Source organism: Podarcis erhardii, assembly GCF_964252035.2.
Source record: "Podarcis erhardii genome assembly, chromosome: 2".
Classification (NCBI taxonomy): domain Eukaryota; kingdom Metazoa; phylum Chordata; class Lepidosauria; order Squamata; family Lacertidae; genus Podarcis; species Podarcis erhardii.
In genome coordinates, this window is record NC_138498.1 from 77,814,718 (window position 1) to 77,834,061 (window position 19,344).

Sequence of the window (19,344 nt, forward strand, 5' to 3'; positions counted from 1 at the left end):
ATTTAGCTCTCTCCAAACTTTTATAGCACACACACAGACACACAGCTTACTCATAGTTACTCCAAACTAACTATGAACTTTGTCCAAGGTTTGTTTTATGGTTTATGGATTGCATTTTGTTTGGGAGAATTAAACCACAAGCCTGGGCTTGGACAGTGTCTTAATCCAAACCATGGCTTAACTCACCACAGCAGCAGAACAAGAACTGGGGTAGAGCAAAGTGGCTGCATGTTCTTCTCTGCAAATCTGGATGGTACTGATCCATAGTTTGACGTAGTGCAATGTGCAAACCATGAGAGAGCATTCTAGAAGCATTAAAAGAGGAAGAAAAAATGCAAATGCTGAACCATGGTTTGCTCTCAACAGATGCAAACAAAAAGACACGTGTTGAAGCTCTCTAGACTATTTGAGAACTTGAGATAATATTATTACTACTACTACTACTACTACTACTACTTGCAATTTCTCCAAGAATGGCAAAATGCTTAGGCAGTTTGATGTGACCATGGGCCCAGTGTTTGGGAACCTGCTTCCTACCAAGTCAAATCATCTAGCTCTGTATTGTCTACACTGCCTTGTAGTGACTTTCCAGGGTTTCAGATGGGAGTCTTTCTTCCAGGCCTACCTGGAAATGCCTAAGATTGAACCTGGTACAGTCAAACCTCTGTTCCCAAACTGCTCCATTTTGGAATGTTTCTGTCCCTAAACGCCAAAAACCCAGAAGTAAATGCTCCGGTTTTTGAATGTTTTTCGGAAGTCAAATGTTTTTCAGAAGCCAAACATCCAATGTAGCTTTTGTTTGAGTGCTGGAAGCTCTTGCAACTAATCGGAAGCCGTGCCTTGGTTGTCGAACGTTTCGGAAGCTGAACGGGCTTCCGGAATGGATTAAGTTCGACAACCGAGGTTTGACTGTACTTTCTGTGAACAATCACATTCTCTACCATTCATCTACAACCCTGCCCTAGTCATCATCACCCCCCCACTCTGAAACATGAGAAACTGCAAATTAAGGTGACTAGATCCTACAAGTCTTGGGATTGGCTCATATCATGTAAAATCTCTTGATTACTCATTATTTGATTTGCAACTATCTGCATTTGATTGGAAAGTATTTGTCTCCTGAGGTAGTGTGCAGAAATGTGGTGCTTCTTTCTGTGTTGTTTGATTATTTGCACATGTGGGTAACCGGTTGATGCTGCAACCATGAAGTGAAAAACACACGTGAATGAACTCCTCCTCAGTGTGACAAGATATTTTATAACGCAAGAAGCAAAGTATTTCACAGTGTGAAGAAACAACTTATCAGGTTCCTGTTGAAGTTGGGGAATCTAGAAAATCCAGCAGAATTTTGAAATTCAGAATGCTGCCTTAGAAATCAAAAGACACACATTTGAATATTTAACTTTGTTTTTCTCACATAGGATGACTACAGAGTCTGTATGGATTTTAATATCATTCGGAAAGATTCAGTACCAGTTTGTCCTGTTGATGCCTCGGGCTGTTTCACAGCAGAAGTGACAGACTTTGCTGGACAATATGTGAAGGTTGGTTGTGAAGGAAGGAAGCTAGAAAAACTCAGTGTCAAACAGTATTCAGAGACTGAATACTGTGTGTGCTTTGTTTCCTACTGCTGCTTTTCCCCATAAATTTTGTCAGTGCTATTGTTTGTGAAAATGGTGAAAAATCCAGATGAACCATTTCCACTCCAGCACTTCTTCATTCAGACCATTGCTCACTTCTGTCTAAACAAGCTATAATCAGAAGCCTGGGTCTGTTCTTGGCTTACCACTCATGCTCTGTCAGGAGGAAGAAACAATGAGCCCAGTTTCAAACATCATAGCAAGTCAGTCTCTAGCTTGTTTTCTGGCAGCACAGCAGGAGTATGGGAGGAGCAAAGTCAGCACTGTACTAGCTGCTCTTTCACATTAAACCATAGTTTTATCTTTAACTATGGTTTTAAAAAAGGTAAAGGACCCCTGACAGTTAAGTCCAGTTGCGAACAACTCTGGGGTTGTGGCACTCATCTGCTTTACTTGCCGAGGAAGCCGATGTTTGTCCACAGACAGTTTTTCTGGGTCATGTGGCCAGCATGACTAAGCCACTTCTGGCAAACCAGAGCAGTGCACGGAAACGCTGTTTACCTTCCTGCCAAAATGGTACCTATTTATCTACTTGCACTTTGACGTGCTTTCAAACTGCTGGGTTGGCAGGAGCTGGGACCGAGCAATGGGAGCTCACCCTGTCACGGGGATTTGAACTGCCGACCTTCTGATCGGCAAGCCCTAGGCTCAGTAGTTTAGACCACAGTGCCACCCACATCCCAACTATGGTTTAATATTACATAAAAACCAGCTCAGCATCTGTGCTAAATGCTAGATACGTTATTAATCTCACGTTACATCGGAACTGGCTGTTAGCTTGTAACTTCTCTCTTTTTTTCTTTCCTGAAGCTACCACCCACCTGGAGATATTATTTGTATGGGTTATCATTATTCTAAAATAATATTTTGCTTTACTCAGGATGCAGATAAGAACATCATCAGATTCCTAAAAGAACAAGGAAGACTGGTCCATACCAGCTCTTATAAGCACAGCTATCCTTTTTGTTGGAGGTACGGAGAAGAATTAACATACTATTTAAAGGAAGCATTTTGACTGGTAACTTATTTGTGAAAAATATGTCCTGTTTAGATTGTCTTTTATTTGCTAGACACTAAGACTAATCTATGCAGTTAAATTAGTTGTAATCAAAGCTCTCTTCGTATCTGTAAGTAGATCTCACCTCTGGCACAGTGTGTGTATAATTTCTCACAACTATCAGTGAAAGACTAACTACCATATTTTTTGCTCTATAGGACGCACCCGACCATAGGACACACCTTGTTTTAGAGGGGGAGAATGAGAAAAAAAAATTCTCCCCCTCTCTGCGCAGCGCCCCTTCAGCGAAGCAGCAGGAGAAACTGAGCCCCTTCCATTTCTCCTCCCATTTCGCTGAAGGGGCACCGCACAGCTCTCCCTCTCCCACATTGCCTTCGCCTTCAGTGAAGGCAACCCGAGGCCTCCGGAGCGCAGCGGGAGTTCCCACTGCGCTCCGGAGGCTTTGGGCTCCTTTCGCTGAAGCCAGGAGAGCAGGACTCTTCTGGCTTCAGCAAAAGGAGAGGCGAAAGGAAAGGCTTCAGCGAAAGGAGCAGCCTTCCCGCTGCTCCCCGAGCTTGTGGGGCTGGCGGTTGGGGAAGCCCGGCTTTACCCCACCGCCAGCCCCAAAGAGCAGGTCAGGGTGCAGCGGAAAGGCTGCGCGCAGCCTTCCCGCTGCTCCCTGAGCTTGTCGGGGCTGGCAGGGGAAGCCGGGGTCCCCCCCCAGCCCCAGAGACCACACATTCGCTCCATAAGACACACAGACATTTCCCCTTAGATTTTAAGAGGAAAAAAGTGTGTCGTATGGAGCGAAAAATACGGTATATGTCAAATTGGGCAGAGGCTGCTCTTTAGAACAGAAGCTGTCTTTGCCAACTTTCCCCTGAGTCACCCATGCCTATCACAGTCTCCCTCTTTTACAGACCAGACGTTTGGCGAGGGTTCCACTCAGTGGGGAGGAGGGAGGCAGGTGTTTCCTTTTCCTCTTGTGCTTTTTAAACTGCACTGTATTGGATACAACCCATAGTGACACCATTTATCCACTACAGATAGGTAGCCGTGTTGGTCTGCCATAGTCAAAACAAAATAAAAAAATTCCTTCCAGTAGCACCTTAAAGACCAACTAAGTTAGTTCTAGGTATGAGCTTTCGTGTGCATGCACACTTCTTCAGATACTTCTTCTTCAGATTTATCCACTAATAACTGCAGAAGGTTCTCATTTCATTTGCCCGGCCACAGATGTTCATGCCCTTATAATCTTACGGCTGGACCATCGTAATGTGCTCTGTGTAGGTGCACTCTTGAAGATGGTTCAGAACATGAGTGTCTACAGGGGCAGGGGAGAAATAGTTGCCTCCCCTGAATGAGCAAAAATCCTGTTTCCTAGCTTTCATTTTTTTAAAAAAAACTTCTATAGCACTTGTAGAACCTGAAATATGAGAAAATAGCTTGTTCCCCTTTTTCAGTATTTTACCTTGTCTCCCGCTCCCCGCAAGAAAAAGATTCTGCAAATGCCATGGTTCAGAAACTGCATGCAATGCAAAAGTCAGCTGCAGAAGTTAAATAGTGTGTGTGCCAGATTGTTCTCCCATTGCAGCAATTCTGTGAGAGCTACACTGGCTGCTGTTATAACTGGACTTTCGTTAATATTTCCAGTGTTGGCATAGGTTTCAGAAAAATCAAAGTTCTGGCTCAGAGGAATTTAGCAGTGGGTGTATAAATATAAGCTGTGTTATATAGTTCAAACCAATTAAATCTCATGTATCAATTTATTTTGCCCTTTGAAATTGCAAAAAGAGTATGAAAATTCTTCCTGTGAAGTTATATATCTTTTAAAGCTAGTTTGAATTTGTATTCAAGTGTAATCTGTCTATATTCTCTAAGACCTTTAAAAAGAAGAATTAATCAATCTTGTTGAATCTCCCTTATTCCCAAAATTCTATAATTGGCTAGGCTTGGGAGACATTTTTCATAGCAAAAGACTAGCTTTGTGTGTGTGTGCACTCCTTTAAACTTCTAAACTTTTAGGGAGAGCTGTAGAAAGTGAAATAATTGCCCCAAACTGGTTTGGCATAGTAGTATTGTATCAATCACTTTTGCTCAGTTTTAATTCTGTTTTCCACGTGCTGAACTGAACAGAGTGATATTGTTAGTAGCAAAATGTTTTGAGAGATGATGACAGTTGGTACATTGGGATCTGGCCCATATGTAATGCTTGCTTCCTGCAAACTATGGTTTTGGATATTAGAAACATGCCTTTGGAATGTATGTATATGCTCTTCCTTTTCCCTTCCATATCTAGCATACATTTTTCCTTTGTCAGCTGCAGTTTAGTATTTGTTCTACACTGCTAAAAACAAGACTCTCTCTTAATCAGGCTATGCAATTCTTCATGCCCTGGTTTCAAATCCTGGTTGATATTAAACTCTGCTTAGCATTTGCAGGGAGACAGTATTATGCCTGTACAAGGCAGGGGATAAATGATGAAACTAAGCTTCTTTACATATATAGCTTTGGTACTTTTGTTCTGCTTAGGATTTCAATATGCTGACAAGAGAGATTGCCAGCCTTCTTGAAAATCATTAGCTTTAGATTACGTAGAATTACATGTTTGGATTGAAAGGAGGCAGATAATATTTTCGCTTTTGTTGTATGGGGTTTCAAAAGCAAGTTGTCTCTTTCTCCTCTTCATTCAGTTTAGTATGCGCTATACATTGAATTTAAATTCTTGGTGTTGAGAAATGCATTTTAGCTTTTCAGCAGCTTATGTCTGGACAGATTAGCAAATAGCCCATGGCATCTTAAAATATTGCAGAGTCTGAATGCAGGCACAGTCCCTGTGTTGTCTTTAATATAAGAAGTTAACAGTGAAAACTGAGTTTAGGAACAGAAAGCTGCTTTATACCGGGTCAGAGGATTTCTCCATCTAGCCCAGTATTGTTTACAGCAGCCATGGGCAAACTTGGCCCTCCAGATGTTTTGAGACTACAGTTCCCATCATCCCTGACCACTGGTCCTGTTAACTAGGGATGATGGGAGTTGTAGTCCCAAAACATCTGGAGGGCCAAGTTTGCCTATGCCTGGTTTACAGGGACCGGCAGCAGCTCTGTAGGGGGTTCAGGCACGGTTCCTTTCCAGCCCTCCCTGGAGATGCCAACAATCCCAAGAGATAACTAGGGATCTTTTGCACACAAAGCACGTTCTCTGCCGCTGAGCTGTGGCCCTTCTTCTTAAATGTATTATTAAACCTTTTTAATTTTATGCTTGTATGGGGCAAAGGAAACCTTTCAGAAGCTTTAAGGAAGAACCTTTAAAGGAAGATGAATCTATACTTTTGCAAAGTGTCCTCTACGATTCTCCTTGATGCATGATTCAGTAACTGTATTCTTAAGTTCCTTGCCAGGTGGGTTTTAAATAAAAGACTTCCCACTTCTTATGGACTAAATTGGTATCCTCATGTATTCATGTACTCAGATAGCTTTCCTTTTTCCCTGGGTGATATATTGGAGTTCTATATTAGTTGCCATTTCAGTGAGGCTCTGGAGGCAAGGGGCACAGTCATGCTGTGCGTGGAAATCAATGGGAATTTTGCTACTGAATTTTAGAGGGGTGACTTGTGAAGCTGGCGCAACAAGTATTGCAGAATAGCTAAAGAGCGTGCCTAATTTTCTTTTCATATCATTTATTTTAGGTCAGATACTCCTCTAATTTACAAAGCTGTGCCAAGCTGGTTTGTCCGTGTGGAGCACATGGTGGAGAAGTTGCTGGAAAATAATGCCCAGTGCTACTGGTAATCTCCTCAGTTACCCTTTTACTTCATAGTTTCATTATTGTCTTGCAGCTATTTCACCCCCACTTCTATTTTAATAAGGAACTCTGTCGCTGTGTGGCTGACATCCCCTACTCGAATTTAAGCTGGAAAAAGGTTTCTTGAGCTTAAGCCAGGCTGTAAAGAAAGATTGCTGCAGTCAATCCCACTGAATTTTACCACAGTTTGTTTTTACCTATGGCTTAAGGTGATGTGTGAACTGATCCAATAGCCAAGTACACTTGGACGGGAAGATTACTTTTAATTTCTCTGAGGACCATACTAGAAACTGCTGTTGCATTGAGTCCATTAGTATTGTTGCATGAAGCTGTTGATGTTCACATAGCTACTATCCATGCAGAATTCCTGTATCTTCTCTAACATTTGGTTGTCTGTTTTTCTAATGAGGTGTGGACATTTGCCAGTAAAGTCTTGATCTTTTCTGACATTTGCTTTGATTGAACAAGGAGTCTGAATTCCAACTATTGTGTCAGTCGATGGAGATCTCTTGCTCCAAATGCTTCTTTCTTTTGCTGTCTCTACCTATCAGCCAAGGGCATGTGTGTGCTGCCAGGTGAATTTGGTCTTTGGTCTTAGTCTTACTGGGCTTCAATTACGAGTCAATCTTTGGCAGCCCTTTTGTGTTGGAATAATCTTTTCCACCTCTTCTACAACTCATGGTGCAATGGAAATAAAGACGTGTACCATTTATCAAGGGTGACAGAAAGTAATGTATACAATTGGGCGTTTTAACAGATAGATATTCTTGCAGTCTACAACTTACATAATGGGGTAAACATCTGAGAGTGTCAGAGCTCTCTTCCCTTAAGATTTGGGAGCCTGATAAATATAGTAGTATTTCAGGGGCAAATTGCTTTTTTGCTGTTATTGTTTCTTGGGGAAAAGCTATAAGAAAGAGCCTAAAAATGTATGTGTTGGTTTCTCTGCAATACTGTTAACATGAATAATTTTTTGTGGAAGCTAAATTTAAGTAGGGCCTTTATGTAAGTTTTCATATATGATTCCAGTGTGACTTACATCCAGTGTGATGTAAGCAAATGCATGGTTCACATTTTTTTAAAGGCTCCATAGCAAGCAAGTGCAATCTTTGGTACTCAGTGCTGAGAGCTGCTAATGACCTTACGGGAAAATAGTTGTAAGCTTGAAGTATTTGTCTTCTATGTTAATTGTTGTCTGCTGCAAGCTTTTACTGTCTTGAAAATATACACTGAAAATATGCAAATGACAGTGCATTATTCTGTGAAAGAAAATTATGTCTCTGTGGAAAAGGTTGCAATTGAGCTTTTAATTAACTGACTTCTAGGGTTTCGTTCTTATGGGATTGTATTAGGCAATAAACATTTCAACTGCCTTTCCCAAAATGGTCCACTCCAAATGTTATTGGACTCAAACTCTCCTTAGGAAATGCTCAAGAGTCCAACAACATTGGGGAAGGCTGGTTTATAGTGCACCTTTTTCATTTATTTTTACTGTCATTTGATTTTTGCTTATTCCTTTTAGTACACATTTAAAGTCACATAACAGGTGGTACAGCGCTGATAGTCATACTAGCAATAGATTTGTGAGAAGTGTATAGAGATTTAAGTTGCCTGCAGCTGGGTTTTTTCTAAAAGAGCTTAATTAAATCCATACATGTCAGAATGAAAGAGGAACCTTTTCACCAGAAAGTTGTTGATGTTTGTTGGGTTGGACAGAATTTTTAGCTGGGTAGTTCTTTTGTCCTCTTTGAAGGTGTCTTAGATTTTTGTCTGCTAGCCCTCGAGAGAGGAATGTCCAACGTAGGACAGTTTGGAATTTAGCTGCCATTATTAGTATGGTTAACAAATCTTGTCTAATCGTTGGGATATCTTCATTATTCAAGCAGTTTAGTGATGCTAAACTCCCACCTTGATTTTGAATATAATATTTTTAAATATTAGCCCAAATATCTAACAAGAAAGAGCTTGGTGCTCAGCATCATTCCCTGGCATTGTTTGGACAGTTTTGTTAATAGTTTATTCCACCTTGCACACAGCATGAACAATGTTTTCTGGAATTGAGAGAGGACTAGATTCTGGTTTGATATTAGGCCTGTTACTTGCTATCAGGTTTTCAAAGCCCGTTTTAGTAGCCTGCTGAGCTGCTCTCTTTTGAAGTTGAAGCTATATGATAAATTTGCATGTGTAGGTATCAGAGTACGGCACCATGTTATATGTAAATGTTTTGGTTCAGCATTGGTACTTACTGAAAGTGTGCAAAAATCTTGCAGATCTGTCTGATTTAGTGCCAAGGAAAGGTCCAGTGATATTCTCTATTTTTCCCCAATGGGGTTGTTGAGAGATTTACAGAATTTTTAAACTAGGGATGATAAAAGAGGGGATGCCTTTATAGCATCCTTTGGAATTGGTATGATGCTTGTACTGCCTTTAGAATCCTTGCTGGCTGCTAGGACTAGATTTCTCATAGGAATACTTTCTACTCCTCATAGGCACTGCTTCTGATGAACTAGATTAAATGTGGTTTGACTAATTTTATAACCTAATTGAATTTCTAATTTGTTTTTAATGAGAGAACTTAATACTAATGTATTTTGGAACTGGCATATTTTAAGAACCTAGCAACAGTTTATCTTAATTTTGACAAATGATCCTGCTGTATCTTCCAAGGAACGAATAAACAAAAGGAAGTGATTGTAACTGATAATAAAACAGCACCGTGGTGCACTGTAAAACCTTTCTAGAGAAACCCTATATTAAATGTGTCAATTTACTATCTAAAATCCGGAAGGTTTTGGAAGTGAGAGAAGTGTGGCAAATCAGAATACAGGACCAAAGATATCTTTTGAAATCACTATGCTCACTTCACTTGTTTGTGAAATGTCTAATACATCTGCTGCAGGGATAGGGAACTCCAGATGCTGTTGGACTATAGCTCCCATCATCGCTGACTGGGAGTGACCGCCAAGACCATATAACACTGGTCTTGAAAGACCTACATTGGCTCCCAGTACGTTTCTGAGCACAATTCAAAGTGTTGGTGCTGACCTTTAAAGCCCTAAACGGCCTCGGCCCAGTATACTTGGAGCGTCTCCACCCCCATCACTCTGCCAGGACACTGAGATCTAGCGCCAAGGGCCTTCTGGCAGTTCCTTCACTGCAAGAAGTGAGGTTACAGGGAACCAAGCAGAGGGCCTTCTTGGTAGTGGCACCCGCCCTGTGGAATGCCCTCCCATCAGATGTCAAGGAAATAAACAACTATCCAACTTTTAGAAGACATCTGAAGGCAGCCCTGTTTAGGGAAGTTTTTAATGTTTGAAGTTTTATTCTGTTTTTAATGTTTTGTTGAAAGCCGCCCAGAGTGACTGGGGAAACCCAGCCAGATGGGTGGGGAAGAAATAATAAATTATTATTATTATTATTATTCACCATGCTGATTGGGGCTTAAGGTAGTTGCAGTCTAACAACATCTGGAGGATTACAGGTTCCCTATCGCGGAGCAAGTGCCATGAGCTCGATTGGTAATTAACTAGAAAATAAATAATAAAAATGACTGCGTTCAGAAGTGATCTGATCCTCCCCAACTTGATCATTGGGAATGAGCCACATGTGTGTGTATTCCCTCCTTCTATATTCCCAGATTAATAGAACACTTTCTGGTTAATTTGGCAAACCAGTTTGGAAACTCATCAAAACTCGTCTTCAAGCTGGATGTTGTGGTAAACCAAAACAGCAGGGAGGTGGGAGTGCTTTGGGGCATGGCTGAAAAGTCCCACTGTGGGGCGTTTTGTAAGTTCAGAAATGTAGAAAATGTAATTTCAGAATTAAAACAGGAACTTTTATTTCATGACTCAAGAAACTGTATGTATGGGATAGATATGTTTGGGGGAGGAGGCCAGTGATACAAATTTGTGTCGGGTCTAAAAGACTGCTCTTGGGCCTTGAGCTGTATCCCCTCTCCCCTTGATTTAGAATAAAGCAACTGTTCTGGAAGACTAGTTCAGTCATGTGTAAGGGTGACTTTATTTGTTTCATACAGCCAACTAAGTTTTGCATTCATTTTTTAATATAATATTTGTGATGGTTAAATAACAAATGACCTTGTTCGGTGTACGCCATTGTGCAAATGAATAACTTGCTTGAAGGAAACTCCATCATGTCTTATTAAAGTTGAGTGTTTGTAAAAGTGCACACTCAGATTTGAGGCCTAAGTTAACTCTGTTACTCTATTAGTAAAATGTCTTGTCATTTTGATGAGGGGCAAAAGGAACCTTTATCATCTCTCTGCTTACCCAAAGGTAAGATTGCTAAACATCAGACACAGTAAATAAGAGCACCACATTTTCTTTCTGGGCATCCTACCCTTGGTGTCTTTGCTGCAACAGCAAAGGGAGGAGCGGGAAAAGGAAAAGTCTTACCTGTGACTCTCTCTGTAGTAGCAAAGCTGGCAGGCCCCCTGCAGGTTGGGATTGCTGTTAATGTAACTGTTACAGCAAGTAAAAGAGGCAAATCTAGACAGTGCAGGGGTCAGCTTACCTCTGTTCTGCCTCACCTCAGCTCTTAGTAATAATGAAAAATGTTCCCAGATGCTCAGTTTTTCAATTAAAGGAAAAAGATATCTGTGTCCATAAGCTACATTGCGTGTATTGTTTTGGATCTGTTGTTAGCATCTATTCACAGTTTAAGTAGCTTTTATCTGTTTTAAGCTACAGGTGCCACCTGCCAGCATCTTGTAGTTGAAAGCTATTGTAAAGGTTGCAAAGTTCATTTTCCACATTAGCGAATTGTTCAAATGCTCTTCTTTTATCTTAATTCAGTTTTCCACTTGTGCTTAGACTGGGTCTCTTTAGGTCAGCACAAAGTGTATAACTGTAATAAATTGAGGCTCTAGCACTTTCAAAGGCACTTAGATTCTTTCAAAGCAAGGAAATTCATGCGATTGGAAAGCTAAATTGCTGAGTTCTAAAAAATTTTTCAATAGTTGTGCTGGAAATTCGACTTATACTTCCTGCAAACAAAAAGTAACTTAAAACTTCATAGAAAAGTCACAGAATGAGACCTATTGCCCAAATATTAAGCAGCAAGCACAAAACATACTCGCTTGGGTTTATATATAGTGACAGTCAGCAGAAGTCTTTTATGTATATTTAGGGTGTTCATTTTGGGGAATAACTTAGGGACCAAGTTATTTCCTGGCATCCTATTATTGTGAGATAGCTTGCGGGAAATATGACACAAGGATGAAAGAGGTGCAAATGCACAAGGTTGTGGAAGCCTAGGTTGTAGGATGATATAGCAGCAACATGGTGTAAAGAACTTGAATCTCGTATCTCTTCTGAAAGTGCATTGCAATTTGGTGAACCAAAGGAGGCACATGTAACAATCCCTTCTGAAACACTAAATCAGCATAAACTTGTTTGCATCTAAAATTATTTTGAGTGTAGGTAATACCTTGGTTTCACATGTTATAGAAAAGCATGGTTTACTGCTACATGAGTGAGCCACAGTGACCTTCATTCTCCTCTTTTCCATACATGAGGGGCGATCCAGAAATGTTTACTTTTATAGCAAACCACAAAATTGGAAATTGGAGTGTGTTGATTTCTGACCACTGTTGCGACCCTTTATTCATGACTAAATGAACCAGAGAAGTAAATAACGTACACACTATCAAAGCTATAATATTCCAACATATGGTGTCCACATATGCGTAACAAGTTCTCTTGATTTTGTTTATTGTAAGTGAGATTTTCTTTTCAAAACTTAGGGTTCCTGACTTTGTGAGAGAGAAGCGTTTTGGAAATTGGTTGAGAGAGGCACGTGACTGGGCAATTTCACGAAATCGATACTGGGGGACGCCAATCCCATTGTGGGTCAGTGATGATTTTGAAGAGGTGAGTAAAAATAATTTATTTTATTTACATTTTATTTACATTTTATTTTATTTACTATGATTGCTAGGTTTCCATTGCCATTTTGGGCAGATTACTAATTGACTGCTTCATGCTTTGGCTGCTTTCCCCTGCCACTGCTAAAATGGAGGCATTGCTGGATTTTACTACTATTCAGAATGGTGACATGTCTTAATGATGCTCAGTTAGCTAGGCACCACAAAACTTGCAAAAAATATATTGTGAATGAACACAGTAGGTATAAGGCACTTCTCTGGGGTACATCTGTTTCTGGAATGCATGCGATCCTGCTGTCATGGTAATTCTGGGAGACAGTTTTTCTTTCTAGATTGCTGGTGTGTCAAAAGCATTAAATGATTCTTCCATCAATATCTGTAGCTTGTTTTTTAAAAAGCATTTTTTCCATATTTAGAGTTGGCATACTTATTAAAACTTGCTAGTTAAAACCTTTTCCATCTTTTTTCCATTTGCTATTGTCAAAAACAATCAATCTGCTGATGAAACCCAATGGACACCTTTTTAAAAGTTCTAACTAGGGAAGGAAAAGTTTTGTTTGATTTCAAACTGTTATTACTGTTTTAATCTGCTTTTTTGGATAACAACAAAAACTAAAATTAGGTCTCTGGTTGCATTACTAAAACCTTAAGTAAAATCACAATTTGGTTTGAGGCCTTGCTCAGATGCCTAAGTTGCATTCAACTCCACCTAGTATAAGGAGTTGATTGGGAAAATTAAAATCCAAAAGGTTAAAGGGCTATTTAGTGAAGTCATTGGGGGGCGGGGCAGGGAAAGATAACCGCTTGGTGACAGTGGTGAAGTTGAGAAAGTGTGTTGGTTTAGGTAGTTTGTTTGCCTCCATTTCTTCTTACAGTACATGCCATTGCCTATGCTATCACAAGGTTAGCACCTGTGATATTTACAAACACATGGAATATGAAGTGATTCAGCTTTGCTAATACCAATTTACAAATATTTCAAAGAGCTGCTGGGCTTCATAGCAATCAGTTAGTATAGTATCAACTGACTTTTCCAGTTGCATGCTTCAGCTATGAACTATGTTCATTAACAAATCCTATTTGATATACAGTGGTACCTCTGGTTAAGGACTTAATTTGTTCTTGAGGTCCGTTCTTAACCTGAGGTACCACTTTAGCTAATGGGGCCTCCTGCTGCCGCCGCTCCGCCAGTGCGTGATTTCTGTTCTCATTCTGAGGTAAAGTTCTTAACCCGAGGTACTACTTCCGGGTTAGCGGAGTCTGTAACCTGAAGTGTCTGTAGCCCAAGGTGTTTCTAACCCGAGGTACCACTGTATTGGTCTTAACAGGTGGTCTGTATTGGGTCTGTAGCAGAACTGGAAGAGCTGTCAGGAGTGAAAGTGACTGATCTCCACAGAGAAAGGTAAGTGCTTGTAACAAAACCAAGCCAGGGTCTATTGTAGCTCAGAAATAGCTCTGCTCTCATTTGTGGATGTTGAATCCATTTCAGAAAATGCAGCCCTGATTTTAGAGTCTAGAAACTGGTTGCTTGTCCAAACCAGAAAGGGACTATCAGGCAATTCTCTGGAGATAGTCCTGCTGCTGTGCAACACCTTAAGTTACAGAATATCATTTTTTGATACTTTCCCACCTTCTCAGTTTCCCCTAACTCCTGAATGAGAGCAAATTCAAGAGTTTAATATTCAACCTGGTGGGGAGACACTACCAACTAGCTTATGTCACTGTTTAGAGCAGGAATAGATAATTTGTGAATCTTTAAGATGTTGATTAATAGCCAGCATACCTAATGGACAGGGATGGTGAGTTACAGTACAACCTTATCTGGAGATCCACAGGTTTCCCACCGCTGGCTTACTGAGTTCAGTCTGGTTCTCTTTGGTTCAGTCTGGTTCCTTGTGTGTATCCGTACACATAAGTTATGGGGTTTCTCCCAACCCTTCTGTAGCTGCAGCTTAAGCAGAGATTGGCACAGGCTGGAGAGGCATCATTTTGGCCATTTATCTGTACAACCCCCACAAAAAACCCCTGTACTGTATAGTAACAGTTTATTAATGGAACCCCATAATATGTTGCTTTACCTGACAGATTCAGACTCTGGACATGTGGATTGTATAAGGTTCTTCTTTCTGACGTGGTTTGAAATGCAGTGTTTTATTGGGAAGCATAGGCTATTTCAAGTGTTAGCTAGCTAGTTATCTGTCAACTATCATTCTTTGGAAACTGACCTGGAGAGAGATGTGGGACCTTATTTTTTTTTTTTAAAATAATTTTTATTGGGTTTTTACATTTTATAACAACAGACACACACACAAAGACAAAGACAAACAAACACACAAATACAATTACATACCCTAAGTTTCTTTACCCACTTTCATTGACTTCCCCCCACCCCCTCCTCTTACATCCCAATTCCAAAATTAATTCAGCAAGTTCTTACCTAACCTCTTAAAGGTATTCACATTGCTTTTAAAAATTAAATTCTTTTGTTTATCTATATTCAACTATCCAATTCTCTTATAATCATTAATTTCTTTTTTTTTAAGGTCGATCTAACTTCCCCTTCACAAATTTTCCCTTTATTATATTAATTATAGGTCACATTGACCAAGTAAAACAAAACATAACATTTTATAATTCTATTCTCTCCCCCCCCTGCCCCGGTTTCTGTCCCTTCCTAGACAAATGTCCAGAAAACAAACAAAAAATATTTCTAGCCCGGATTCCTCACGTCCGAGGCGTCTGATTCTCTGTCAGTCCCTCTCTGCCAACTATATTGGTAGTCCTCTTTGATGGTCCTAAGACCCCGAAGGAGTTCAGTCAGAGTCAGATCATATTTTCTTTCATTCAGAATGTTGAAGAGTGTTTGCTGCGAAAGACCATCTAGTTTTCCATACTCAAGAGAAAAGTCCCAATCATATTGCTTTGTTCTTTCTAGTTTTAATATTCCAAGTACTCCAGGGGCTTCTCTCTTCTTCTTTCTCATCTTTCGCAGGTCTGTAATCCAGAGGTCTTCTTGCTCATACTCTAACGCTGCAGATTCCTGGTTGATATTTTCCACTTGTAGTGTCTGAACTCCTTCTTTTTTCTCTGTCAATTCCAAAGGCATCTCTTCCTGCTCAGCTGCAGAATTTTTATCATGCATCTCCTTTGTGCATTCAGCAGAGTTGTTTGTTTCAGGATTCAAGGTCATAAAAACTTTACTCAGAGCCATACTCTGCTCCTGCAGGATTCCCACGAGAAAGAACATTTTTTCTATCTCCGCCAGTAATTTTCCCTCTGCAGCCATTGTAATGTCACTAATTCCCCCTAGGGGGCTTTCAGTTATTTAGTAGTCCTTTTCCAATAATCTGTTACTTTGTTATTATCAATACTTTGTTTCCAATCGCCTCAGTCCAGATGTATCAGCTTTAATTCCAAGAGTTATTAAATAGCAAAATTCTTTACTTTGTCCGCCCGTTTGACAGCTTCTTTGACAGCTGTCAAACTCCTTTCACTTCTTCCTCCGGGACCCAAATAGGACACTCCCGGGTTTTTTGGGGGGGATACACACAAAATTCCAAATTCCCTTTCTCTCCAGCACAAAAATCTTGTTCTATCAAATTTGTGAGAAACTTTTAAATCATCAAAACAGTATTCATTCCGCCTTAATTCTCCGTTCCTTGCTTTGAAACGTCTATAAGTAGAGGGGGTGCGGACTTCCCTTTAACACATCCCCCGATCGTGCCGAATTCACAGGATAAAATTTTTAAAGTCCAAATTCCACTACTCACGGGTCCTTTGTTATCCAGTCCAAATTTTGGGAAGAAAGTCAGCGCTCTCCGGCCATGGCTTGCGGCTTCGCTCCACTGAGGTAGCGGTCTACTCTCAGCACCACGCCACTCTCCGTACCCTCTCCGCAGCCTTTAAAAAGGCTCTTCGTGGGTCGGGGAGGGCGCTTAAGGTGCCCACCGAGTCACCAAGTCCGCAGGCTTCCGCGCCTGCGGTTTCTGAGGGTCCCCGTGTCGCCGGCACGGCAAGACCCGTCCTCAGTAGAGCCGATTCCCTCCGGAGCTCGGAGGGAATCCGCCATTAGCCGTTCGCGCTAACCCGGAAGTCCGAGATGTGGGACCTTAGGGTAGCTTTCAGCTTTCAGAAGTTTGGGATTGGCATCTGTTTCTGTAATTGGGTTCCTTAAGATTAATTTCCAACTTGTAGAGTGGAACTTCAGTGTCTAAACTGTTGCTGGATTATTTTCCCTTTAGCGTTGATTATATAACCATCCCCTCGCGCTGTGGCAAAGGTGTATTACATCGTGTTTCAGAAGTGTTTGACTGCTGGTTTGAGAGTGGGAGCATGCCTTATGCCCAAGTCCATTACCCATTTGAGAACAAAAGAGAATTTGAAGATGCGTTTCCTGCTGACTTCATTGCTGAAGGCATTGACCAAACCAGAGGATGGTAATTCTTTGTTATTAGTCTGTACAGGGTTTTACAACTGCAGAGCATTGGGAAATCTGGATAACTTTAAAAACCGTACTTGAAATATAATTTGGCTCATGTTTGTATAGCAAGCACTGAACTAACAAAGTTTCATGGACAGAGATTTGTAAAGAAAGAAAGAAAGAAAGAAAGAAAGAAAGAAAGAAAGAAAGTAGTTGTTATTGAATGATTTCTGTGAAATGTGTGTTGGGACCCACTAACAGGTCACAGTCTGAGCCAAGGTGGGTTGCAAACAGGAGCACTACTGCAGATATATGGTAAAAGATTAAGAAAAGGGTCCCCAAATGCATGTTTGGGTTAAAAGTGGTTCCTGGGTCTGAAAGGGTTGAAGATACCTGCACTAGCTGATTGAATAGGTAGGTGGCTACAGAAGACTCATGGCAAAAGGCAGCAATATGGAAATTAAAATTGCTTCACCGTCTACCTAACAAAAAATCCAGAGAGCAAAGAACCTAACTAACAATACTCGATGAAAGACTTGGCCATAGGAAACCTGGCTACAAAACTTGTAATAAGCGAATAACTTTTAGGTATCATTTCCTGGCCAAGGCAAGCCTGAAGGTATTCTGTAGGATGTGGGGGAGAATCAGCAAATGGTATCTACATAGTACCTTGCTCTTTACAAAATGAGACAAGTTGACCCATTTAGATACAGCCCAACAGAGAATTACATGGTGGTCTATCTCACTGTAATTCATGAACACTAGACAGAAAAGCTCAGAGAAATTTGCATTTGATTTTCAGGTAGCCTCAAATCAAGGCAACTTTCAGGGCCACATCTGCTTAGTTTCAGCAGTAGAACTGCATTGTATGCTTTCATAACCTTACACCCCCATTTTAGCTGATAAAAACAGTAAGGAAAAGCTGGATTATTTCAGTTGTTGATTTCTCTCACTGAGGGTAAAGAGCTAGGTGTCATTTCTTTTACTTTTGGCTTTCCTTTTTCCAAAGATTGTATTTCGTTAGCTAGTTTGTTCTTAAATGTCTGGATCTGTGCCCCCAGTGCCCAGGACATCCCTGACCATGGCTTGATTACCAGAGTAGTGGAACTCTGGCAGTGGCGGGCATCCCAAAAAGACACAGAACACAGAAAAATCTTTAGCAGAGATTTAATCAGGCTTACAGCTTACAGTTCATTGCAAGATCACTAGCAAGGTACAACTTGGCTCCTGTTAGAGCAAAAATCCAGTTTCAGCATGAAAAGTACACCACACAAATATAATATAAAATGAAAGCAAAGAATAGAAGTCAGTAGAAGAAATGAGAGCGAGAAACTGTACACTGATTAGCAGATACAACCTTCCCAGTGGCCTTGGCACTAAGGTAAGACTCAGCCTGTAAGCATGCAGCTGTGCTGTGAGAAGAATGGAAAATTACAGATGCGCTAGAATATTCTAACATGTTCCGGCTTTTACTGGCAACTTCTGCACACACAAAACTTCACTCCATGATGTGGAGTTAACTTTCCAGTGATGTAGATAACTTCTTTTTGGAACTATTATACATGGGAAAACAAAATTTAAATTTCTAATGAGCCTTGTAATCCCAGTGCAATTCTGTTCCTTTACTGAGTATTATAATCAAGTCCCAAGTGAAAGAAGAAGGTTTGTGTGTATATATATATATATATACACACACACACACACTTGTGTATATATATTTGTGTGCACTGGCTTACACACCTCTACCCTGAAGTGACTGTAGGACTGTGTTAAGCAACATTTACAAATGTGATGTACACCATGCTGTAGAGTCACATGAAAGGAAGGTTCTGCATCATTATGTCACTCAGTTTTCTTGAACGCAGGAATATTCCTTTTGACACTGTAGCTTTGGAAGGAGGACTGTTTTGTGTGATAATGTAGTTTGTTACAAGATTAGAAGCTAGCAATAGGGGGGAAATAATATGTGAAGATTTTCCAGAAGATCTGCATAATAAAATGACACTTTGGGATAACTATAACCATGTATTTCTTATTAATATCCCTGGGGTTTGAAATCTGCTAAAAGGAGTCAATTAAAATTTGAAGGCATACAAGGGCTTGAAAGTGTGATATTTTAGCATTAACCTAGAATCAGCTGCTAACTATCAATTTGTTTTTCAGGTTTTACACATTGCTCGTGTTGTCCACAGCTCTTTTTGGGAAGCCCCCTTTCAAGAATGTAATTGTAAATGGCCTAGTTCTTGCCAGGCAAGTAATATTGTTAATATCTTGCTCTTTCCTGAGGTTCTGCTTGAAATGTAGTTCTAAGCTGCAGATATTTCTGTGTAATCCTTCATTGAATAACCAACCTTAGCTGAATGACAATTACTTTACGCTGAAGGCCCAATCCCTTCCAAAATGATACAAGTTTATATATCGTTGGGAGTGGGTAGAAGAAAGTAAAAATTCACATTATCACCCAATACATAAATATGGCTAGAAAAAACTATGGTTGTTTCTCCACCTGTTCCATTGTTCTTCACTTTGCAATAAGGCTGTTGTGAAAGTAAACATAATTTGCTCTTGAGGGGACTGG

The 19,344-nt window shown here is 40.4% G+C and overlaps 1 protein-coding gene across 2 annotated transcripts in view; it reads left to right on the forward strand.

Annotated features, from left to right (window-relative positions):
* Positions 1–19,344, forward strand: part of IARS1 (isoleucyl-tRNA synthetase 1) — an 86,403-nt gene that overhangs the window by 24,894 nt on the left and 42,165 nt on the right. For both annotated transcript variants that reach the window (XM_081847727.1, XM_081847726.1), the window contains exons 12-18: positions 1,422–1,544; positions 2,521–2,612; positions 6,326–6,424; positions 12,206–12,332; positions 13,675–13,748; positions 16,588–16,782; positions 18,930–19,016. In XM_081847727.1, the coding sequence (XP_081703853.1) occupies positions 1,422–1,544; positions 2,521–2,612; positions 6,326–6,424; positions 12,206–12,332; positions 13,675–13,748; positions 16,588–16,782; positions 18,930–19,016 (797 nt within the window). The remainder of the gene's footprint in view (positions 1–1,421; positions 1,545–2,520; positions 2,613–6,325; positions 6,425–12,205; positions 12,333–13,674; positions 13,749–16,587; positions 16,783–18,929; positions 19,017–19,344) is intronic.